The 25,643-nt window shown below is 39.2% G+C and overlaps 3 protein-coding genes across 5 annotated transcripts; 1 reads left to right on the top strand and 2 right to left on the bottom strand.

The window, feature by feature from the left end:
• Positions 1-24: 24 nt before the first annotated feature.
• dusp22b (dual specificity phosphatase 22b) lies at positions 25-6,871 on the bottom strand. The gene is made up of 7 exons (XM_086172893.1): positions 6,736-6,871; positions 6,410-6,443; positions 6,220-6,302; positions 5,470-5,519; positions 4,543-4,617; positions 694-865; positions 25-597 (listed from the first exon to the last, which is right to left on the bottom strand). The coding sequence occupies exons 1-7, from the start codon at positions 6,754-6,756 to the stop codon at positions 466-468; spliced, it is 567 nt and encodes a 188-aa protein (XP_086029019.1). The 5' UTR covers positions 6,757-6,871; the 3' UTR covers positions 25-465.
• A 2,407-nt stretch (positions 6,872-9,278) lies between these two features.
• ripk1l (receptor (TNFRSF)-interacting serine-threonine kinase 1, like) lies at positions 9,279-15,968 on the top strand. 3 transcript variants are annotated; one of them, XM_086173061.1, is made up of 11 exons: positions 9,279-9,369; positions 9,670-9,874; positions 10,461-10,617; positions 10,727-10,864; positions 10,954-11,185; positions 11,370-11,519; positions 12,188-12,264; positions 12,378-12,435; positions 12,582-13,211; positions 13,297-13,446; positions 14,241-15,968. In XM_086173061.1, the coding sequence occupies exons 2-11, from the start codon at positions 9,717-9,719 to the stop codon at positions 14,537-14,539; spliced, it is 2,049 nt and encodes a 682-aa protein (XP_086029187.1). In that variant the 5' UTR covers positions 9,279-9,369; positions 9,670-9,716; the 3' UTR covers positions 14,540-15,968. The 3 variants fall into 3 exon arrangements, with proteins under 3 accessions (XP_086029187.1, XP_086029185.1, XP_086029186.1); XM_086173059.1 differs by having other exon boundaries at positions 12,378-12,453; XM_086173060.1 differs by lacking the exon at positions 9,279-9,369 and having other exon boundaries at positions 9,392-9,874; positions 12,378-12,453.
• A 3,944-nt stretch (positions 15,969-19,912) lies between these two features.
• On the bottom strand, positions 19,913-25,031 carry opn7a (opsin 7, group member a). The gene is made up of 5 exons (XM_086172845.1): positions 24,944-25,031; positions 24,110-24,272; positions 23,771-23,898; positions 21,645-21,979; positions 19,913-20,536 (listed from the first exon to the last, which is right to left on the bottom strand). The coding sequence occupies exons 1-5, from the start codon at positions 25,029-25,031 to the stop codon at positions 19,913-19,915; spliced, it is 1,338 nt and encodes a 445-aa protein (XP_086028971.1).
• Positions 25,032-25,643: the final 612 nt, after the last annotated feature.

Below are 25,643 nucleotides of genomic sequence, written 5' to 3'. Positions count from 1 at the left end.
TAAACTGTTGCGGTTTTGCTTGCGTTAGTTTGAATAAAATTGTTTTTCATTTATTATTTTCATTTCACACATAGCTGAACAGAGACCAAAAACAGATAAAGAACGCCTTCTTGTTTTGTTTGTATGCCACCATGCATCCTTGCACATTAGACAAACAGGAAGAGAATCAGGAAACAAAAAGTACATAATATGACTTGTCTTCTTTGAGCCCGTCCACACTCCTGTAACAACACATTACTGAAATTCTTTTATTTTCTTCAAAAATTTGAAATCATGACCATGCGGTGCCAAAGCGTCGAACGGTTCGCAACATTTATAAACGAAAGCATTTGAAACATCAGTCAGTGGATGATGAATAAAAAGTATATTATTTGTTTTTCAATGTCTCTACCAGTGTCCATTATCCAAAGCCCATCCAGAACGTACATGAAAAGGTGGTGTTCGCTCCATGAGATCTCTGGCCGATCACAACGGGGTAGACACTTGGTTTTCAAGCCCCTCGCCGTTGTCTTTACAAGCCCTCCCAAGCAAGTCCTGTATATCAGCTTCATCATTGAAGGGGTTGTCTTTATATTCCGTCTGTAGCCACTCTCTAAACTGCAGGGACACAGAGGAACACTTTTAAATGAAATGGTGACCCACTGCTTTCTATTATTTTATCTCAGATTTCCATTGTTTGTGTAAAGGACTGACCTGATTAGCTTGAGTTGCTTCAAACTCCTGCAGCTGCCGCTGAAAGCCCAGGTTGGGACCAGCACAGGGCCGTACAACTTTCACCGCAGCCAGTGCTTCCCTCCAACCCAGTCTTGTCACCGTCATGATGTACGCTATCACCAAGGTTACACTACGGGACACACCTGCCAAACTGGATGGAGGACAAGGACAAGAACAAGGATGGAAAAGCAGTATAATGCATATGATTTTCGAACCAAAGGATAAGTATGATTTCTCCTCACAGAAGGATACATGTATATAGAGAGTATATTGTGTAAATTCACATTTTTATTAACACTCTAGCCACAATTTCAATCAATCTCTCTATTAAAAAATAACCAATTATGTGATCAATATATATAAAAAAAAAAAAACTGTTAATGGCAGCTCAAAAACATTACCTTGATGATGCATGTGAATATAAAACCGCAGTAGAGCGTGCTACACCGGGTATAAGTTGGAGTATAACATTAGTAGACTCCTCATTCACTTTTCTGTCTTAACTATGGACAGTTTTTTAGTTTGGTTTTTAGTTTTTTAGTGTAATTAAAAGATCCAGATAATCAGAATCAGGTGTTCCAATCACTTCCATGGCCATGGGTGTATAAAATCAACCACCTCGACATGCAGTCTGTTTTTACAAACATTTATGAAAGAATTGGTTGCTTTCAGGAGCTTAATGAATTCCAGCGTGGACCTGTGATAGGGTGCCACCTGTGCAACAACTTCAGTCGTGAAATTTCCTCGCTCCTAAATATTCCACAGTCAACTGCATTATAAGAACATGGAAGTATTTGGGAACAACAGCAACTCAGCCACAAAGTGTAGGCCATGTAAACTGGCGGAGCGGGGTCAGCGGATGATTGAGGCGCATAGTGCGAAGAGGTCGCCAACTTTCTGCGAAGTCAGTCACCAGCTACAGACCTCCAAATGTCATGTCGCCTTCAGCTTTACTCAAGAACAGCGCGCAGAGAGCTTCATAGAATGGGTTTACATGGCCGAGCAGCTGCATCCAAGCCACACATCAACAAGTGCAATGCAAAGCGTCGGATGCAGCGGTGTAAAGTACGCACCACTGGACTCTAGAGCAATGGAGACGCATTCTCTGGAGTGACGAATCTAGACAGAGACGAGTTTTCTAGTAACTTAACTAAATTCACCCTCCACCAATAATAGTATAATACTTTGAATTTGGTGTATGTAACAGCCTATAAAGATCAGCTAGACATAATATTACAGACATGTAAACCGTACTTACAGTGACATGTACCTACAAAGAAGGATAAGTATTTTCGGCACTTTCCTTTTGAGTTTATACTGTTAATTGATGTCACAGATTCCTTTAAAAAAATCACATCACATAAAATGGTAGGCAAAGATCAAATCCACAGATCATACAGATCAAATCCCTGATGGGCGAACACTACAAGATCACTGGAACAACAGATTTTTTTATTCTTGGAATTTCATGACTATGACTCAGGTGCTGTATGTACATAATGAGGTCAAAGTGATTCTTTAGTTACTTTTTATAAGAAAAGGTGTTGATACAATGTTTATTTTCCATGATTATTGATTCCTCATTTTCCCCCGTCCTCTTTGCATCAAAAGTTTTATGATTACCCTTTGTTTGCGATGGTTCATTAGACGAAAAGCACATTCCTACAGATTCCTGCTGCAACGCTTGTAACATTTATCGCCACTTTCATATATGTACGTCATACATAATGTTTTCAACAACTTTACTAATGCCTTTACATACTCATGCATCTGCAAGAAGATTGATATGTATAATCGATATGTATAATCAAAGCACCAGATTTGACATCAGATGGGGTGAGACAGCCAAACTAGGGAGAATGTGTATGCTGTTAAAGGGTCTATTTCTAAATGTTCAAAAAGGCATTCATAATTTGTGGAAAGCCAGAATATGAGTGATAATGTAGTGTAAATATCAAATATCTTTCGCAACATCCACTGTAATGCAGGATGAAACTGAGAATATTTTTAAAATGTAAAATTATAAACAACTCATTTTTAATCTAAGTTAATGGTTTATGGAGTCTTCCACATTATATTGAGGGGATGACAGTCATCAATCTTTGACTTACTTCCTAGAACTCCTTAATTTCAATTTCCATAAATACCTTAAACAACAAATTGCTTAACAGTTGAAAAGTCTGATCCATGTGTTTATGTTTAATGGCGCTGAGATTTCTCAAACATGATTTTCTCCCAAGATTGATACATATGGTGTCTGAAAGTAAGACTCACCTCTACATCTGTGTTCTGGACAGAACCAGACTTAACTTTAAATGTATATTACTGGCATGAACAACAGAGTTACAAATTCAAGACACTCACAATGGTTTTATCGCTGGACTGTTATGGGAAGTTCAAGAATAGATTTTTGCTTATCTTCTTATCTCATCATTGCAGTTGTTATACACCGGTCAATTTATATGCTTGGTTAATCTCGATGTTTTATTCTTACTTTAGATAATGGGCACATTTATCTTCTTCCTTTCCTTTCAGCTTTTCCCTTCAGGGGTCACCACAGCGAATCAACTTTCTCCATCTAACCCTATTCTCTGCATCCTCCTCTCTCACACCAACTACCTTCGTATCCTCTCTCACTACGTCCATAAATCTTCTCTTTGGTCTTCCTCGAGACCTCTTGCCTGGCAGCTCCAATTCCAGCATCTGTCTACCCAATATATTCTCTATCCCTCCTTTGTACATGACCGAACCACCTCAGTCTGGCTTCTCTGACCTTCTCTCCAAAACACCTAACATGTGCTGTTCCTCTGATAAGACTCATTCCTGATGTTATCTATCCTGGTCACTCCCAAAGAGAACCTCAACATCTTCATCTCTGCAACCTCTAGTTCTGCCTCCTGTCTTTTCTTCATTGTAACTGTTTCTAGGCCATACAGCATCGCTGGTCTCACCACTTTCTTGTACACCTTTCCTTTCATTCTGGCTGATAGTCTTCTATCACATAGTAGCCTAGACACTTTTCTCCGATCATTTTTCACCACTTTTCCACACACTCCGTTGCTCTGGATCGTTGACCCCAAGTACCTGAAATCCTCCAGCTTCTTGATCTCCACTCCCTGTAGCTTCACCGTTCCACCCGAGTTCCTCTCATTCACACACATATATTCTGTCTTGCTGCAACTAACTTTCATTCCTCTCCTTTCCAGGGCATACCTCCACAACTCTAGATTTTCTCTAACTGTTTTCTGCTCTCACTACAGACCACAATGTCATCTGCAAACATCATTGTCCATAGAGATTCCTGTCTAACCTCATCTGTCAGCCTGTCCATCACCATTGCAAACTAGAAGGGTCTCAGAGCTGATCCCTGATGGAGTCCCACCTCCACCTTGAACTTCTATGTTACCCCTACAGCACACTGTACCACTGTCTCACAGCTAGCATACATGTCCTGCACCAGTTTAAAATACAGAGTCATCCTACAAACCACCATCCTATGCTGTCTGGCTACACTCACCTACAACTACTTGTCAGTCACTGATCTCTTTTAGGCTACCTCGTCTATACAAGATGTAGTCTACCTGCATGCTCCTTCCTCCGCTCTTATAAATTACCCTATGTTCCTGTTTTTTCTGGAATCAGGTGTTCACTACAGCCATAATAGGCACATTTATACACAGTGGCAAATTGTATGTAAAACAAACCAAGCAGAGCGGTTATCGAAAACTGTATCCATGGTTGCACTGGATACAGTTTTGTGATTATTTACACAATAGTGCTTATTTTATGACAAAAATATGCTGTTATAAGTTGGTATTTTTTTCTTACCAATGAACAAGGCAGCCCTCTCCTTTCAGACGGGACTGGTGCATAAATATGATACTTTCTTTAAAGTGCTGGGTTCTGTGGAGGATGAGAACATTTTTATCATAAAAGGTCATGACCACATTAAACCATTGTGACAATGCTGTAAAAACCACCAATAAATGCTGTTCTTTTGTCTTTGTTGAGAACTGCAACAAGATTTTAGGGATACTTTACTGCTCATATTCATTTGACTTCTCAACAATTTCCTAGTAATTTTTACCTCATTTCTACAGTGCTTCAGGTGATGCCATACTAATTTTACAGGATTTGGGTGTGCTCATGTCAGGTTTGAGAGGGGTGGCGCCGTAGTCCATGTTTCACACAATGCAATGACCGATTGGTGCAGTCAGGATAACAGGAGCATTAGTCTGCATTTGCCTGTGCACGTACGTGCAAGGCCATATGAAAGTCGGAAGTATATAAACAGATACACAGTCGGAATTAAATTCACAAAAGTAGACTCTCTACGCTCATTTATTCAGCTTGTCTGGATAGGTTTCTCTCAAAGAAAACACAAATGAGGATAAATTATTTGAATGTGTTCAGTAAGTGTATTTGTCAAAAACTAGAACATAGGTTTATTTGTTTTGGTCTGCTTTCTATTTTAATTTAATTTACAACACCAACTTTCTCTTACATAAAAGCTGTCATCTGTATGTGTCATCAAGGGCTGAAACTGTTTGCCATTCACAGCTGAAGTCCATAATTTACTAAAAGCTCATAGTTGAACCTTTGAGCTTGTGGAAGCACAGCATTTACACATTGGCTTGAAGGAATATGAACCTCAGACACCCACACAGGGCAGCCACAAATGGATGAAGTACATTCTCTCTCTTCGCCGTTCATTGTTTTGTGCGGTGTTGCTGTGCAGCACATTTTGGTACTTACAGGTTTTGTGTGGGAAGGTCAGCTGCTGAAATGCAGAGATAGGTCATCTCCTGAGGGACAATGCGTACTTGTTACCTGTCAACTATCACTTGCTAAGAGATAAACAGCTGGTAATAAATTCCAAAACACAACAACCTTAAGGTTTTACATTGACTGAGGTATTAATGACAAACAATGGCAATATCAAAATACTTAAATGGCAATGTTCATCTCAGTCATTATATATGGCTATATATGGACACCCATATCAATCCAAAATGTCCACAAAATAAAAAAAATACCAATAGTAGTATAATAGCGATGTGAGTTATGAAGCACAATTATTTTGTGTCATCAAGGAAAAGGTTAACCACCTACTGTGAAAACCCACACAGCAACAGCTCAGTATACTGAGCAAAAACTGACTGTGGAAGACGGGCATTTGCCATTGTATGCACTGTCAAGATAACCATAGCATCACGTGTAAGAATTCTCCCCAGTTACTGTTTGCTGATTCAACTGACAACTGTTTGCACATGAAGAAGCACAATTGACCAGCACACAACTAGTCCCACTTCCCGAATAGCCTGAAAGACAAGTCTATGGACTTTGGCAGAGCTTTAGATCACATGCACAGCTGCTAAAATGGTCTCGGCCAATCAAGTGTGATGGGCAGCATTATCCTGATGAAATATTAATCAGAAATATTATACATATTATATGCCAGATTTGAGCAGGGGGCAAAAATGTGAGGCAAAAGCATCTTCTTACCTGGAGGATGGGTGCAGCACTGTCATGAATGGACAGGATGTGGGTAATGTTGTTCCTGGCTAGCTGTTCTCTGTCTCTTGCATCTGGCAAAAACATAAAAACAAATAAAGGATAAAATAAACATGACATAGGTTCTTATTTTGTCAAACTCTATGAGCAAAACAGGACCTCCACACATGCCAAAACACACCTTTGAAATTTCCCAAGTATAAGTCGGGCAGGACCTACGGAGACAGAGAATTGGTTGAGTGGATTTAGACTTGGAAAGGTAACATTTGTTGATATCATGAATGAAAAAAACCTTCTGAGCCTGTGGTTCAAATTAAGTCTGATGTCCTCACCTGCTTGAAAAGTAATGAAACGGCGATACATTAAATCAAATGATCGGATTTCTTTGATTTGAATCAATGAAAATACAATTGTGTGACAAACATTAAAAGTCAAATACGGCACCATCGGAGACTTCTGGTGTGTGAGCCTTCAAACTAAAGCACATGCTGAGCGAGGAAATCGTACCTTGTTGATGCCATTTCCCATGACGACCAGCGACGTCACACAACGCTGCCTGTGGCGGCCGGTACTCCCGATTTCTCGAAAAACGAGTATCCCCGAGGCTTGACGGTCTCACAAACCCAGTGTAGGGTCACGTAATCTGCGCTTCCAAACCAGCGGAACAGAGCTGCTCAAGCACGCCGTGTTGAATGCTGGGACTTGTAGTTTTCTGATAACGGAAGTAAAGCGACCTCAAATGTAGTCTTAACATGGTTAAGACTATCAAGTCGTTTGTTTACACGACTTGTCTCATCCTGTGCACGGGATAAGAATGGATCAAGTGGCGTAATTTGCTATATTAAATATTTGAAATATGAAAAATCAAAATGCACGCAAACAAATGTGTGAGCTTTTCCTCTTTCCAGCAACAACCGAAATACAAAATCAAGGCGTAGTTTTGAAAATAACACCCCTAAACTTTCTACAACCTGTGCAGCGCAGCCACACTCCCCTTTTTAGATTGAAACTTAATCCAAAACTAGACACACCCCATTTGTTATCTCAAATATTACAGTGCATGTTATTTGATTTCTTTTTTTGGGGGGGGGGGCTTTTTTGGGGACTTTTGTATGACGACTTCGGTGACCCATTAAAATGGTAAATTACCTACTGACAAGACAATTGTCAAACTTGACGTTTGGACTGTCAATATTACATAACAATAAGTCTTGTAACCAACAGGTGGTGAGAAAACAGAAATATGTTCCCTCCAGCAACAAGATAGGTACAAATGAAATGGGTTACAAGTGAAATTATCTACATTGACCATAGTTGATTGACCATTCATTCGTAGCAGAAAGTGTCAGTTCACCTTCAGATCTCTCTGAAGGGAGAAACCTGTGTGATCATTGCCCGGATGACGAAGTGTGCATGTGCAAGCTTGAGAAGGTTGCGTAATGATGAGAGCATGCCCATGCAAGCCTTCTCGAAACCCATAGGGAATGCATTGAAGTGACTGTTTTTTGCCCCCCAAAAAATATTTCAACCAGACTGACCTCAAAAATGGGGCGATTCCCCATGGAGCAGCAAAGCACGCTGACTGAACATTACCCACTGCTGCTATAAAAATGAACTGCAGTATAACTGCACAACTGCACTACCTCCGAACTGCACATTCTTACTGTTCGGCTGCACTTTTTTTGGCATAGTTATCTATTTATTCATATACCTGGAAATGCATATCTCACTGCCGTAACATTTTGTTTTCTCTTGTACCTACAACCCACTGCTCCCATTTAACTGCACTGCCGTATTGTGACGAGCAGAGGCTTAGCAACGTAACAACTGGATTCAAGGGAAACTTGCTCTCGGATGTATGCTCTTTGAGAGATGGTTTTATTTCAACAGTCAAAAAACAGTGGAAACCCAGGGGGCGTCTCTCAGCGCTAACTGAGGGTGCACCCCCGTTCCAACAGCTAACAGTGCAGGTTAGTGTCATGAAGCAACCATAACACTGTACAGCTATTCAACAATGGAGTTCTCTAACACAGAGCAACAAGATGCTCCAAACAGTCATCATCACTCGCAGAGGATTGTGGGGTTTCGCTGGCCTGTGTCCCCACGGCACGCTACTATATGAATGCTGCATAAAATTGCTGCTGTTCACTGTTCACACACCTTACCTACTTACACTTTACTGTGTTTTATATCGGGATACAGTAAAGATGCTAGCTATCCAACCGAAATTGCGTTCTGTAAACACCCGATGCCTACAGAATTATAATAAATTCTCTCAGTCTAATTACATTCAGAGGCAGCTACAATGGTCAGAACTGCTAGAACAGCGGTGGAATGTGATTTTAAAAATCCCTCATTTGTTGTGCTTTGGTGGTGCGTCACCCAGATTCGCCCTGATGAACAAACTGACCCTTTTTATGAAGCATTTGTATTATATAGTGCTCATAGAAATAATTAAAATAATTTGTTCGTTTTTTGCTGGATATTTGCGTATTTTAAAGACACCAATGTTTTAAACGCTCTTGATATCAGAGTAAAATGTAGATTAAATTATTCAGAACAGATGGACACTGTGCATCAGTCATTTATTCTGTGCAGGTATTATTGGAGCAGATCATATGATCTCCTGTGACACTTGTTTTTCTGGGGGGCGTTAATTGCCGCAAACTGCTGTCTCCTAAAAATGTTAAATTATTCACAAATTTCTTATTTCATGCAGCGTCGCCACTAGATATCGACAAACACTCATAACAAAATTCACACACGTTTCAGCCAAAACTGAAATGTTTACATTACAGAGAAACATAATTGAGCGACAACCCATTTCACCCCAAGATGAAAAATATTTACAATAGATATTTATCATAATAATAATGATTATTATTATTACTATTGTTATTATTATTATTATTATTATTATTATTATTATTTACAATAATTTGACTTCTTGGATGCGACCGATGGAATTCCATTCAACCTTGTGGGTCTGCTAGCGCCTGTGCTCTGTTAGCGACTTGTCGTCCTGTCTGTAGTTTCTTGACTCCTTGGCGATTACGTTTCATCATTGCTCGAGTTGAAAAAAACTAGGAAGTAGGGAACTTCTAAGCAAGTTGTCCTGTTCTTAGTTTTAAAGCACTTGTGGTGAGTTGTTGTTTTTTTCTTCTGCGCCAATTTTAACTGATAGCAAATGTTAAGGGTTCACAGTGAGTAAAGAGAGAGCGAAAGTATTCTCAAACAAGTTAGCTAATCTAACTCTTTCGTACTAGCATTAATGAGGCGATTGTGAACTTGGTTTGGTTTTCTTTTTCTTTTCCTTGCATGGCCAGTATTTCTGGCTAGTTTTGTCAGTTAAGGGGTTTGGCAGTCAACCACTCTTTGTTTTCGACACTTTCAAATATTTTTTTCTTTCTTTTTATCTCTCTGTCTTTCTGCATTTCTGAGATTTGACATCTGGATGGTCATATCTAACGTGGGACTTCGACCCAGCTATGGCCACAGCGCCGGAGCCTATGCCTATGAGATCGCAAGATCTGCGCAAAAAGAAGTATTTGGATTACGGGGGGTTCGGAGAGGTTTATCTGTGCTACCATGTGAACCTCGGACATGTGGCGTTGAAGACGGTTTATACAGGCCCTCTTAGTAACGAGTAAGTTCTGTGTGTGTGCCTGATACTGGGTATTCCCCTGCGTCTGAACGGTCGACCGAAGCTACCTCGACAGACATCACACTGAGATCCCACACTGACATCACTGAGATAAATAATATAAGGCGAATCAAATGTCATTTGAGTGCCATGAGCAGGATAAAAAGAGAAAAAAACACTATGGCGGATGATACAGCTCGTCGTCGTCCAGTGTTCCTTTGGCTTTTGTTTCTAGTTTTTCCAGACGTGTGGTCACTAACCATTTACACATTCAGTAACAACATGGCGTGAATTTCCTCGTGTATCTAACACAACCCACATTTCCTGTGTCTAAATGTAAAATCGTGAAATCAGTTTGGAGATTATTTAAATAGTATTGTATGCAGTGCAATATTGAGTCAGATATTCATGAAACAGGTAAGGAGTGGCAGATAACATGACTGCATGGTTGTAATTAACAGTATAATGACATACTTGGGAGAGTATCCATGTAACCAAATGTATCTGTCAAATGTATCCATGTACCACCCACTCTTACGGTACTCACCTGATAATGTTGAATTTCTTGACTGCTTTCAAATGCTTCCAGACAAAGCAAAAATGCATTGTTTGAGGAGGGCAAAATTATGGCCAGCCTGAACCATGAAAGAGTGGTCAAGTTACTTGGTGTCATCCTGGAGAATGATCTGTGCGCCCTAGTCATGGAGTGGATCCCACGGGGCAACCTGTTGGAAATGCTACAAAAGGTTGGCATTTTTCATAACTTCTAACAAATAGTTAAACATCTGTTGATAATAGTTCAGTTCATTCTAAATATGATCTCTGGGAATAATACAGCATGAATTCTGCTTCTAGGTAAGCGTTCCAATGCCAATTAAGGGACGGATAATCTTGGAGATTTTGGAAGGGATGGTGTACCTCACAGAGAAGCATGTCATACACAAGGACATTAAGCCAGAAAATATTTTAGTCGACAAAGATTTTCACATCAAGGTATGTAATACAACTAACTCGTGCAACAAGTTATACTGAATGGGTATATACATTCAAAGTGATTGTTGCTTTTCTCTTTGTGTCTCTAGATTGCAGACCTTGGACTTGCCACCTGCAAGACATGGAGTAAACTCACTCAGAAGGAGTCTCGCAAGAAGAGCTATAAGGGCACTACAGCTGGAACAAGGGGTGCTGGCACACTTAGCTACATGGCTCCTGAGCATCTAAAGAGCATACATACAGTCTCCACAGAGAAGTCTGACATCTACAGCTTCGCAATTGTGGTTTGGGTCATTCTCACAAATGAAGAGCCATATGCCAGTAAGTTGGGAGCCCAAAATAACTTGTAATTGTACTGGATCAATCATCAGGAAATGCCTCCACCTTGTTTAAATGTATAATCTGTATTGACATCTAAAACAGTCCATAGAATTTAACAGGCCATGAGTATTAAATGTAAGTAAAGTCATTCTGACATTCAATTTGGATGCATTTTTATGTGCAGATGCAAGGAGTGAGGATCACATCAGCCAGTGTGTCTGTAACGGTGACAGACCGTCAGAGGATCTGATACCACAGAAGACTCCTGTGAAGATGATTCAGTTAATGAAGATGTGCTGGGATCACTGTCCGGAGCAAAGACCATTGTTTCGAGGCAAGTTTTTTCCTCTATATACATTTGTTCTATTATAAGATATTTTCCTTTGCTCATTCAAGGATAATCACACAGTTCAGGGGGGCCTTTAAGACCATTTATGAGAGAGATACAAATTTAACATTCAATGTTGAATTTTATTTTATTTATTTCTACTGCATCTTTCACTCATTGCCCTGTAATTATACTGTTATGCATTTACTTGTATTATGTCCTTACTAAGATACTTATTTCTCTTCTATGTTTCTAAAGCCTTGTTATGCTATCTGACACTCGCGGCAGCTAGCAGAGTAAGAATTTCATCGTACAGTGAAGCATGTGCCCTTAGTTTGAACATGACAACAAACACTTTGAATCCAATTTGCCACCATTATAACATTACTATATTGCAATGAATGACATTGCATGAGCTCTGGGTCTTCCAGATCTTTCTTTTTCAACATTAACAAGGCTATCTCTGTCAGTATAATCCTTGATTGGGAAAAAGAATTATAGTATTCCAATCACCTGATACGATTATACGATTCCATCCTACCACAGCAATTCATTTATTTTGCTTATTTTAATTCATTTGTAGCTTTCAGCTCTCTTTACACATTTTTTCATTTGAATATTTCCTGCAGAGTGTCAAAGCAATGACTTTGTGCTCATTTACTTTCTAATTGCAGAGTGCTATGACTCATTTCTACCATTTTACACAGAAGAACTTGAACCCCATATAGAGGAAGATTTAGAACACCTCAGGGTAAGTTCCATTCAGTAGGTAATGTTACAGACTCATCTGAGACATACAGTGAAGGCGTAAATTAAAAATTAGAAGATGCTCTGTAAGAACTATATGTGACTTCTTCAATGCAGGCATCATATGACGTTCCAGATGAATTTGTTGAGAAAATGAAATCCTTGTCAATGACCAGTGAGTATTTCTCTGCAGGTGAGACATGCTTGCAATCTTAAGGGTGCTTAATTTCTTAGTGGATCTATGTTCAAGATCTGTGTTCTGAATGACAGCATGATGTGCCCTTGAAAAGAACTTAGTTCACTTGCATCATATTCTTTCAGATATTCCCAGTTCATTGGTTAGTACAGAGAGAAGTTTATCAGAGCCAGTTGAAGCAAGTATTGAAGACCTGCATGCCACACAGTACGGGTCATCTTTGGCTGCAGTGGAGCCCCAAATTCAGACCGATGCAAGAGCTGTGAGTATCCCTTCTGCACTGGAGAAGAAACTGGATCGGGAGCTTCACTACCACAAAAATGGAAGTTATAACCTCGAGGACCCGCCGGATGCTACCAACCACACTCTTCAAGACACCCCAAATGCTTCAATGCCAAACAGCTTCATTTTTGCAAACAGTAACGTGAGGCAACCAGAACAGAACAGATCAAATAATTTATCCTCTGTCCAGTCCTGGACAAAATTCGATCATGCACATCTTACTGACAGAGATGAAGTTAGGCATCACCCTGCATCGGATCTATATGAGCCCATGACCTATAACACATTCACAGCATCCCAGGTGGCAGTGTCTGTCAGTACTCCGTCTCTCTCACATTCTAACCAGCAACATCCACATTCACACTATGATCGTCAGCAATCCTGGCCTTTTGAGCTGCAGCATCACACATATGGAGCTGACGTCAATCCCAGGCAGCTCTTGGCCCCCAAGAATGTCCCTCTCCAAGATCAAGGTATGTACAAGCCTATCTCTCCAAAACTTAAGCTCTTGTGTTTAGCCGGCACAGAAAGGATTAACTGTGTTTTTATTTGTTCCAGGATCTCTTTATATTCAGAATGCCAGGGGGATCCAGATTGGCAACAACAACACACTGAGCATTCGAAATTACGATTCCCCTCATAATTCATCAATTTACACTGGTATGGGCTCCACAGTCAATCCCATCAAAGAAGGCATTCTGAAATATGGTAAAACATTCAATCTTTATACGGATCAATTTCAGCAAATATTCAAATTGTTTTGTTTTTCAATTAAATAAAAAAATAAATGGTGATATTCAGTTTATAATGTGAAGAGATAGTATTTCAAGGATTCAATTTGATGATTAAGATGAATCAGTCTCTGCAAGATCAGCCGAAATCTTCATGGTTTATGTACCGTAATTTCCGGACTATAAGCTGCTACAACACTGAGGCTTAAGCAACGATGTGGCTAATTTATGGATTTTTTGGGGCTAACGAGCCTCATGTCACCAAAACATTTAGCCTTGAGACATCGGACCAATGAAATTACCGTGACATTCTGAGGCTGTACGATTCCAGCACTGAAGAAGACGACATTTAAGGTTTTAGTGTGCAGGAGGAAGACAGAGATAGCGATCAGCTGTACTTTGACAAGCAGGGGATAGAAAATGAATGGTTGGACAGACTTTTCCTTGTGTAATTTTGGTATATATTTAATTAAAAGTTTAAAAAAATGTGTCTGTATAAATATCTCATGTTACAAAGTGGACAGCCACCGCTTTTAGACAAGTTTGGCCTATATATGTACACATGTATTTATTTGTTTATTTTTAGCCAGTGCAGCTTATATGCAGTTGCGCTAAATAGTCCGGAAAATACAGTACATGCTTTCAGCAGGCCCTGTGTTGTAAAAAAAAAAAAAATGCACATTTAGGCTGCATCTTCCTTAAACTACTGGAAATATAAACGTTGCCAGTAATTTGCTTCCTCAATAGATGCATGTCTACTGTTTCATTTAGAGGACTATGCTGTGACTGAAGAACATCTGGATGTGTTGAGGGCCAACATCGGAGCCAAATGGAAGCATTGTGCACGGTGCCTGGGTCTGGGCGATATCGAAATAGAGGCCATTGAGCATGACTTCCGCACGGACGGCCTGCGTGAGATGGTGCATCAGATGCTAGAACGCTGGAAAATGAAGGAAGGAAGTGTTGGCTGTATAATAGGCAAGCTTTGTCAAGCTCTCGAAGGAAATGTTAAGGTAGAGGTCATCCAAAAAATGCTGGACATATGTGGTTCTTCCTCTCAGATCCTTTGAGCCTAGCCTATGTGAACTTCATTCAATTCCAGATTCCCATTTCACTTTATATTCACAATTGTCTTTTTTTTTGACTGAGAACAATCAGATATCTGCATGCAGGGACTTGAGGCTCATGTTTGTCATAGGAATATACAAATCATTTTGAATTTCAAATTTAATGGCCTATTTTATATAGTCTTCCTTACAGTCAGAACTAGTCAATAAAATCTTCTGCATGTTCAGCCATGAGGCCCACCTTAAGTGTATTTGTAGGAAAAGCCAAATGAGTCAGAAAGACTGTCAAACCAACAATAGAATCAGTATTACTTTTGCTGGTAATTTGGGCTGGTGCTTTGTATTGTGATTTAGTTCTGCGTATTAATGGATAAAATTTTAACATTACCATAATCTAGATCTAACATTTTTTCCATTCTGATATTCTGAACAGTATGACTCTGTAAGTATTTCTTACATTTTTTTTTCCAAATGTTTATTACATGTATATTCACATTTTGCCTTTCCCAACCTGGTTCTCGAATTATTCACATTGAATGTTTCGCTCATGTCTTCCTAATGCCTTTTGTAATTGAACATGAATGCCGTCTCTTCTAAATATCAGATGCATTGATACTAATGGACTTGAGTATTTTCAATAATGATGAACAAAATTCACCTCTCGGTGCTTAAAGGAAACAACATCTGATAAAAAGAGCTTTGTGAGCACACCAGAAAATTAAATCACAGCTTTTAAAATATAGAAAGAGAAGTTCATGTCCATGTGTACATTTACAGTAATGTATGTTTGAATGCAATCAATATTGTCAAGTATATTATATTACACATATATTTTTTTAATAGTGAATGATAGAAAATGGGTTACACACTTTTGATGTTGTCTCTACATAGCTGTGTAATTAATAATCAAGACCCTTTTAATTATTGGTAATTGTATCTTCATAGATGATATGCAAAATGTGCTAATGTCTCACTTGTTTTAGCAAAAACAACCAATATAATTTGACTGATGCCATGAATGATTGGTAATGGGGTGGAGGGATACAACTGTGTTAGGCTTTCTTGTCGAATCCGTTTTCAACCTAATTTAATGATGCTGATAAAATAACCCCATGAGAACTGAAAAGTTGGTTCTTAAAAAGCGTACACATTGTGTGGAAGGAAAAATATGCCACAATTGGAATGTTCAACTTTTGAAAAACGAAAACAAACAGATCTTGCTGCAGCTCAGCAAACAATTCAGGGGATGGTTAATGAATGTGAATGAAAAGCTGAAAGTGTTTGAAAAGAGATTGATGCTCCTGCTGACTGCTCAAATCATAAAACAGTCAAAAGTTTATTGACACATGGATCTTCTAACAATTACAAAAAGGTTTACAGAAAATGTGACATTTACATACAGCTGTATTTCAATTAAATTATTTTGAAATTATTCACTAGTGGCTCCTCCTTCACCAGTTAAGCACAGAAATTGTAACGTTGTCATTCATATTGGGATGGTATACACTGCACCCCATACAAACCCATTTTTTGACTAAACTGAATTCTGAAAACAGGATCATCATGAAGAACACAATTTCTTTAGTCTGGGAACCTTGCTTAGTCTCTCAGTAGGATCGGCACTCATTCCATACCTTAAATAGTTGTGTATTTGGTTAAGTATTTTTCTGTAAAATGCTGTTGATATTATGCAACAGCCTGCTCTTTTACAGTGTGTATTGGTACCTGATCAAGCACCATCAATCTCTCTATGCCAACAGTTGTCATGTAATGTGACTACTTTTTTTTCTCTTAAAAATGCTTTGGCCTGACATTGCAGCAAAATTAAACAAAAATATTAAATGTCTCCCCTGCAAGTCATGCCAATAGGTTATATTTCATGTCCTGTTTATGAATGTTCTGTCATCCAGGTCATGGTGGTCAGTTCTGAAAAAGCCCTTTCGGAGAGGCAAACCATTACTTCAAACTTCAAAAAAAATTTAACAAGACCATTACCAAGACAAGCTGAAGCAATGAGTAATTCTAATAATCTTTATCCAAGTGAATGCACAGGAAAAACTTTACACGTTACCATTATGATAATAACCGATCATAATAGAATAATTAAGGATCTTAAGAGATTGAGAAGATACCTGAAGAATGGAGACAAAGTGTGATGGTGCCCATTTTTAAGAATAAGGGGCATGTGCGGAATTGCAACAGCTATAGAGGGATAAAGTTGATTAGCCATTCATAGAAGTTATGGGAAAGAGTAGTGGGAACTACTCAGAGATTTGTGCATTTGTGAAGAACAGTATGGCGTCATGCCTAAAAAGAGAACTGCAGATGCAGTATTTGCTACGACAATGTTAATAGAGAAGTACAGAGAAGGTCAGCGGGAGCTGCATTGTGTTTTTGTAGACCTAGAAAAAGCATATGACAGGATGCCAAGAGAGGAACTCTGGTATTGTATGAGGAAATCTAGAGTGGCAGAAATGTGTGTTAGACTGGTGCAGGACATGTATGCTAGCTGAGACAGTGGTGTGGTGTGCTGTGGGGTAACAGAGAAGTTCAAGGTGGAAGTAGGACTCCATCAGGGATCAGCTTGGAGTCCCTTGTTACTTGCAGAGGTGACTGACAGGCTGATGAGGTTAGACAGGAATCTCCATGGACTATGATATTTGCAGATGACATTGGGATTCGTAGTGAGTGCAGAGAACGGTTGAGAAAAATCTAGAGAGGTGGAGGTATGCGCTGGAAAGGAGAGGAATGACAGTTAGTTGCAGCGAGACAGAGTATGTGTGTGAATTACAGGAACCCAGGTGGAATGTTGAGGCTACAAGGAGTGGAGATCAAGAAGTTGGAGGATTTCAGGTACTTAGGGTCAACAGTCCAGATCAATGAAGAGTGTGGAAAACAGGTTTAAGCAGGTTGGAATGGGTGGAGAAAAGTGTCAGGGTTACTATGTGATAGAAGACTATCAGCCAGAATGAAAGGAAAAGTGGACAAGATGTGGTGAGACCAGCGATGTTGCATGGTCTAGAAACAGTGACAATGATGAAAAGACAGGAGGCAGAGCTGCAGGTCACAGAGATGAAGATGCTGAGGTTCTCTTTGGGAGCAACCAGGATGGATAGGATAGAATAGAACCTTGAATTAACACCAATCACCTGGACAATATGAATCTGGAAAATTCAATCTTACATCAACAGACCGTGGGGTTTTCATTATTGTTTACAATTCACCTGTTATCCAAGAGGAGCACACACATCACAAAAAACTGCATATTATATCTGCTGTAGTTGAAGCTATCATGCATATTATATGATCATTGATTTTAAATTGAAAAAAACCCATCAACCAAAACAGACACAAACAAACGTGTACAAGAGCCAAAAGTGACTTGCTGAAGATCTTGAAGAGGTTAAATTACTTTAGTAACAGTTAGTTTTTGCACCCATTTGCCACATCCAAGGAATTCTGCCATTATTGCATCTGATTTCTTAGCTTAACCTAGCTAAAATCTTAAACAAGTTTACAGATGAATTTAAAATAAAATTCTCCTCTATGTTTCACTGCATTTGTTGTGCTTTGTACTCTATGAATACCTTCATTTATTATATGTACATTTATTTGAGAATTATGTGTGTCTCAGTTAGGAGTAAATGAAAGTCATTCAAAATATCAGAAACATTAATTTATGCACTATGATTACATAGGATACATAGGATATGAAGGTAGTTGGTGTGAGAGGAGGATAGAGAGAATGGGGTTAGATGGAGATGGTTGATTCGCTGTGGCGACCCCTGAAGGGAAAAGTCAAAAGGAGAAGAAGACGAGAATAATCTAGATAAAAGATTAAAATCCGATACTACATTGAAGTAACTGAATTTTCTCTAGAACATCATAGCTCCAATTGGCAACTCAGTAGAGGAAATGGTTTCTTCATCTATTCTGGAGGGAAATGGAACAAAGAGGAACTAAGACGTGGGTTAGCAGTTTGTTGAGAGCCAATGTCAAAATATCTTCTAAGCCAGCACAAATGCCCTCTTTTGCAGTCAACAAGTATTTGCGCAGTGATTACGATTGATAACACAAGCTGGAGCTACCAAATGAGCCACGCTGGAAAAACAGCATCAACAAACATGAATGTTTAACGTTCAGCGGTGCTGTATCTGCGTATTTTATTTTATTGAATTGGAAAATTCCCTTTAGTGCAGATATGTACATAAGTATAAACATCTAAATTAGTTTGTGATTGGAAGTAGCCTTAAAATACAACACTCTTCAAAAATGTTATAATTCAGTGTGTGGTGCATCAAAACATTTGACACAATCAAAGCACTAAAGGTATTTTAAACACTTGTATATGAGCTCGGAAATAAGTTTCAGACTGGCTTAAAAATGAATGATGCTCCAAAACACAAATACTTTATGACTTTCACAAATAAGCCATTTGTCATACTGGCAGAAGTAACCGCTTAGTTGATAGGAACAGAAGAATATTTCCACAGCCAACGGGAGTCAACCAGGACAATATATTTGAGTTTAATAACAACAACAAGCTAAAGTACAAGCTGGCAGCTCGAATTTCTAGGGATCCATGGAGTCTGTTTGGATGCTACTTTGCTCTCCTTGGGGGTAGATCTGGCAGGATCCTGCTTACAGCACTTGTTGGTCTGTGGCGATTGTAAGCACCGTTTAGAATCTGAAATCAACCCTGGTAACTAAGGCAGGCTAAATGTGTAGGTGTTGGACAAAATTATGTTATGTTGACAGTCTATGTAGTGTCGAGGAGAAGCACCAGGAGACATCTTTAGGTCAGTCAGTCATGGTTTACCCACAAAATCTCAGCGCCATTGCTGCCGATGCTGCGGATGCTGCAGACTCATGCGGTTACATACTGAAATCTCAGTGGCAACTACTGCATATAGGGATGTATTCTGGCAATTTCAATGTGCCTGCAGAAAGCTTCCATTAGAATGTATGTAGATAGAAGATCCATAATGTATAAGTTTCTGCATGAAACATGAAGGTACCGGTTTTATGTCACACTAATGAAGTACTGAGCACAATATTTCATTTTTTATTATGCGGAACAATCATATCAACCGGCAACCCTTAGGCTCAAGACTGGTTTTGGGACTGCATGAACACCTTAAGATATTCAGGCAGGGTGTATTTTGGAGGTGCCATGCAATTATTATAGAATTTTAATATTTGTTAGGCCTCTAACAATGTCAAAACAAAACTTTAGGATGTGTGAGCCAGGTGTAAAGTTGTACATTCTCATTACAAAATTCATGGATGTATGAATTACATTACTGAACACCGTACACAACAATTCCTGCTAAATATGTCCCGAGCTATTATGTCAACATTAGTTTGGAGAAAACATTAGGGCCAAGCCACTTTTGCCTGCCCAGGAACCATCTCTGAATCATGATGGAGAACGTGTGTTTCTGAAGTTCTTTTTGCACACACTGCAGTGAGAGTCGACCTCTGACACACACTCTGGGGGTTTTCCTGGTTTTTCTTCGAGACTGAAATGTTGTGATACCTGGATGGTTCAGAATTGGTTGTGCCACATGTATGCGAGGAGGGTCTGAGGGTTTCCAAAGCATCTTTGCAGTGTTCACAGCTGATGTCCTTTAACCCTATCATGGCAGGCTGAGTAGAGGAATTCGGTGAAGGGAACTGGCTGGCCTGTCTGTCAACAATGCTGAGTTTGACTTCGATCTTAGGCCCGGAGCAGCATTTCACTGAGCCGCGGGAACAGAGGCAGCCCTTCAGACAAATGTGGCAAAGGGTGCCAATATCCCTGCGCATTATCCTGCGGAAGTTTGGCCGCAGCATTAGGTAGATGATTGGGTTGTAGATGGTGGAGGATTTGGCAAACATGGCCGGCATAGCAAATGCCAGAGGAGGGATGTTGTCAATGTGTCCAAAAGCAGCCCACATGGACACCACAGCGTACGGACTCCATGCCGCAAAGAAACCGATACAAACAGCGACACTGAGCTTAAAGAAGGAAACAAAGAATGGGGATAATACATCAGTCACAGGATTTTACACTTTACAGGCTAAACGTGAACATCTCAGCACACTGTATAACATTCTGTTATCATAAAGAATAACGATATCTGAATTGCAAATCAAGTATTTTGCTGTGGCAAGAGTTTAAGAGTTGCAACAGTAATTGTGAGTTTTACTAGCAGATGATAGTTATAATGCTAAATTGAGTCGGTCCTAATATTACATGGTCATCGGTATTTAATTTTAACTCAAACGTCTACGTAACTTTCAGCTGCACATGTATTTTAATGTTTTGGGCTCCCCAGCAATTATACCATTTGATCATGAAATTAAAAACAAAACAAAACAAAGCACTACCCTTGCAGGTCACAAGTTCATAGATGATGTGGCATCAACAAGCTGAAAAAAAACAATCAATCCTCATCCTTCACACTTAATTAGTCAGATGTAAAACGGTAACAAAGCCATGGTTGTGAACCATACCATATTAGATAATAACATAGTGTTTTCTCTATGACTGCACCAGTACGTGCACTCTAATCTTACCAACATTGTCAGGTTGGAAGGAAACTTCTTCCAACCAGAGCCATTACCTTCACACAACTAGAAGTAACACAGCTTCTACTACTTGGTTCACTGCACAGCTCTGCAACTAGTGGGGACTGAAGAGCACTGTCCCTCAGGGATTGGCTTTAAATTAACCTCTAGTTCCCTTTCATGTTATATCAGAAAATGTGTGGATATTGGTTCCACTTTTTACTAGAATTCATGAATTTTAATGAGTAAACATCATTCAAGTTTTGCGGGCAACATTTTTTTCGTCCGATAGCGTTACCACTAACTAAATTAGTAATTACTCGAACATATTGGAATGTGATCAGATGGTGACACAGCTATGATGACGTCCAGTAAAGGTGTTCAGAGAATCCCAAATGCACATAGAGTTTTCAGATCGACTCAACTACAGCAGTGTTTCATTTATCATATATTGCTCCTTTGCGTGTAGTTTGGATTAATGAATAGGATTGATCATGTAAACTCATGGCCTCCCGAAGGATTTGAGCAGGCCTTCCATACACTACAGAGTTCTTACCTTGACAATAATTGTCTGGATGCTGCTCATGTGTGTCTGCCTTGATGCATGCTGCTCCATCGTTTTGCGGGATGTATTCACAGTGACCAGTATTCCTGTGTATGATGCTACAATAACACAGCATGGCAGGATATAACAGAAGACAAATAGTGCCACAGTGTAGGAGCGTGCTGTAGTGCGCTGATTGGACAAGCGCCAATCAATACAACAGGCAGTGCCATAAGGCTCCGGTCCATATTCTCCCCAGTGGGCCAGTGGAAAGCAGGCAAACAGCAGCGCATAGACCCAAGCAGAGCCAACCAGCAGGCAGCCATGAACCGAGTTAAACCTGTTTCCTACGAAAAGCAGCAAATTAAAATGCAGTTACAGCAAGTCATTGATAATTGATTGTGAGCAGAATTGTCATTAGTTGCATTTAGGATCAGGTTAATACATTATTAAAAAAAAAAAAAAAAAAAGGCCAATGTTGAAACCACGTCACAGGGATCTACACCAAACTTTGTTTCGTCACAGGTTGATTCCTCCTTATCCAGGTCCAGACCAATACCACTATAGATGTAGGATGGAACTTATAGGATAACAATGATCAGCACTTCAATATCTAAAAATAATACTTCTGATATCACATATTACTATGGTCACTAAGGGGTCCGGGGTCTCTTAAATTCTTGGGATAAAAGAATGAACCATTCCCAGAGGTGGAGCCCTTATTAATACATTTTTACACAGAGAAGGCCTCCGGATCAATGGAATAAAAAACACACATCATGTCACAATGATGTGCATTGTGCATTACCTGCTTTGTAGAATTTAAATTTTTAATTCTTATGGAGGTATATGCCATTGTTTGAGATACTTTTTGGACTTGTTATTGTTACAAAAACCAATATGGCTAAAATGGTAGTTGGAATATGACTTTATTTCAAGGTGATGGAGTTTATGGATTTATACATGAGAATGTCTAATTTACCAACTTACCTTTGTCAGTTTATGTCCCTGAGGCAGGTACAACCTTTTTTGATTATTCATGGACACCTTCAAATCATGTAAACCATGCTTATTGGAACATTGTATGATTCGAGAAATGACATAAGTTTTGTACGTTATTCATGTCAGTTAGTGACTATTATCCAGCCAGGTCGGTTTCATACAGTATTGCGTGGTTTACAAGCATGGCATGCAATTCAGGCCATGTGTGGACAGCGGCATGCAGACCATAAATCCATGCCTTTATTTCAAAATTCATAAAAAGTCTGAAAGAATGCCTGACAGGAAATCTGGGACATTAGGTGACAAAGTCAAATTTGCAGCAACTTCATTCATGGAGACAGAAGGAAATTTTGTCCCAACATTAATGAATGTTGACGACTCAAACTGTGATTCTTATGAGCTGTGATCACGAAGCACACCAAAATCACTAAAGAATTCATCTGTTTCATTAATAAAAAGGGTGACCTTTCGCATCTGTTGTTTTTCTGGGGGAAGATTCAAAGAGAGGATTTTACCTTTCAAAATATGCTTCTAATGCAAATAATAAAGAACTTTTGGTCGGATTTTTATTAACAGCTGTCTGGAGATTCAAGGAGAAATTCCCAGCAGGTGGACTTACCTGTGCCAAGTTACCCAATAATGGCTTTTTTACATTTAAGTAAAACTGCGAATACATACAAGCTGAATACTTTCCTGCCCAGTATTTCTGACAAGAGCAATAGGGGGAAAATTGATAACTAGGCAGCTGAATTACATCATTTTTGGCAGTAATGTATAACATGCTTTTGGGATTATACACATCTGTCGTCTGCAGAAATGTATAATAATAGCATTTTAGTTAACTGGTTAAGACCAAGTGAGTGTCAATTAATGTATACTAAATGAAAGGCCTGCCGTCAAAGCAAACACATCCTATTGACATCAAATAGAAACCCTCATTACACTGCATTAAGCAACATCACAGTTACTACATATCGAGCACTGGATTTGTCAGGCATTAAAGAAAAGGTAAAGTGCTGCTTCTCATGGGGGGATCATCATGTCCTTTCCTTCTACAGACAAATTAACATGTGGGCTCTTCACGATATGGCGGTTAGTCTGGTCTATTTGAGTCAGCCGCGTCTTTGAAGACTTACCATAAGGTGGATAACATACTTTCACAAAGCACACCATGCTGAGCAGAGTTAGAGTGGTTAGACTGCAGATGCCAAACAGCATGCCGCAAAAAGCGTATATAGAACACACTGTTTTTCCATACAGCCACCTATATTGGCGGGCAAGGGTGTGAGTAAGGAGAAGGGGATAGACGTGAGAAAGGGAAAAGAGGAGAAAAGTATCAGAATGACTCTTCATATGCAAAGTCCAAGAGAATCCTATTACAAGACAATAAAAGTCACACCTGAAATAATTAGCCTAGAAATAGACCCTTTTTTTTTCTCTACTTAATTCCCAATGTGTGGTTCCTGATGTCGTACCTGTGGTAGAAGCTAGATGTTATTGCCATCGGATAAAGGGAGAGAGTGAGGCCCAAATCACTAACAGCTAGATTGATGATGAAGAACTCTGCTGGCTTCAGGAGGTGTTTTTTCCTGTAGGAGACAATCAGCAGTGTGCTGTTGCCAATGAGGGAACATATTCCTGTGGGAAAACCAGAGTAAAAGAGAAGACTGTGGGTTAACATCGTTGGTGTGCCCTTTCTTGTTGAGAACAAGACATGTATTTAAAATCTAACAACCCTTCCTCCTCAGCTGAAACATCATATGTTTTACCATAGTGCATTAAACAGACCTACACCATCAGCCATAACACTCGGTCTGAAATGCGTGAACAACCGCTTTAAAAAAAAATCAGGGAGAAAAAGCTCTTTCACTAGGTGACTGCTTTATTTCATGTCATATTTAAAAAAAAAAATGAAATCATTAATAAAGGTGGACATTGACAAACTTATTCCAAACAAAATTATTTTAATATATACATGCCCCCCATAGTTTGAATATGACAAGATGTCTCATATGACTTGTGATACACCATGAAATGTAAAGATTCTCTACTAATGCTGCCAAGATCAAAGATTGAGATGAAAGTTAAACTGGACCGATTTTTTTTTTTTTTTTTTTGCCTGTGGCTAATCCATAGAATCCTATAACGGAAATTCACTCTCGAGTCACATTCAGATCAAGCGAGAGCTGCATTGTACAGACCTGCTTATATATTTTTAGCATATGCAAAGGTTCATGCCAAGTATAAGGAAAGCCTGTGTGAAATATAATATAGATAATATAGTGTGATTAGTTGGACACTTTACTTACCAAAAACAGAGTAGACCACAGCCACAGTTATATCAAGTGGCACTGGTATGTTTGAGTGGTATATAATGTCGTCATCTAACAACACCATCTGAAAAAAAAGAAACATTTTATTTCATTTTTTTGTGGAGCCGATACCGAACACGCAACTGTTTATGATTTGCGTTTATGGTAAATGCAAAGAAAAGTAACTCGTAAAGTGCCTGCAATGGGATTATATCATTACATTATTGATTCTCTTTGTTTGAGCATGGTTCATTCTGCTTCAGCAGCAACAGTCAGGTGGCAACTGGCAGCCCTATGTAGATCAATAGATGAGTGAGGGTCAATTAGCAAGTAGTTCATAGTGGGTGCCAGAAAAGTGCAGCATCTGACATGTTTTATCACTATAGTACAGATATTTAAATAACCTGGAGTACAGAACAATTCAAAGAAACTGTTAAATATCAATGCTATATCTTAAATATATGTTAACTACAAAAAGTGCCCCTTTCATATTATAAAGTGCCTTTGCAGTTTAAATAAGTCAAGTGTGAGCAATATGCAAAGGTTAAAAAAAAACAGGTTCACTAGTCCGTTATTCATAGATTATTACGGCTTCACTCAGTGCGTAAAGACGCATAACTCAAACCAGACGCACCTTTGTTAAAAGTAATATAAGCGGGTTGTTTTAACCAAATAGTCATGGCAAAGACATAAGAAT

This window comes from Fistularia commersonii, chromosome 25 (assembly GCF_037954325.1).
Source record: "Fistularia commersonii isolate RoL2024-O1a breed Wild chromosome 25, RoL_Fcom_v1.0, whole genome shotgun sequence".
Taxonomy (NCBI): domain Eukaryota; kingdom Metazoa; phylum Chordata; class Actinopteri; order Syngnathiformes; family Fistulariidae; genus Fistularia; species Fistularia commersonii.
This window is presented reverse-complemented; position numbering and strand designations above follow the sequence as displayed.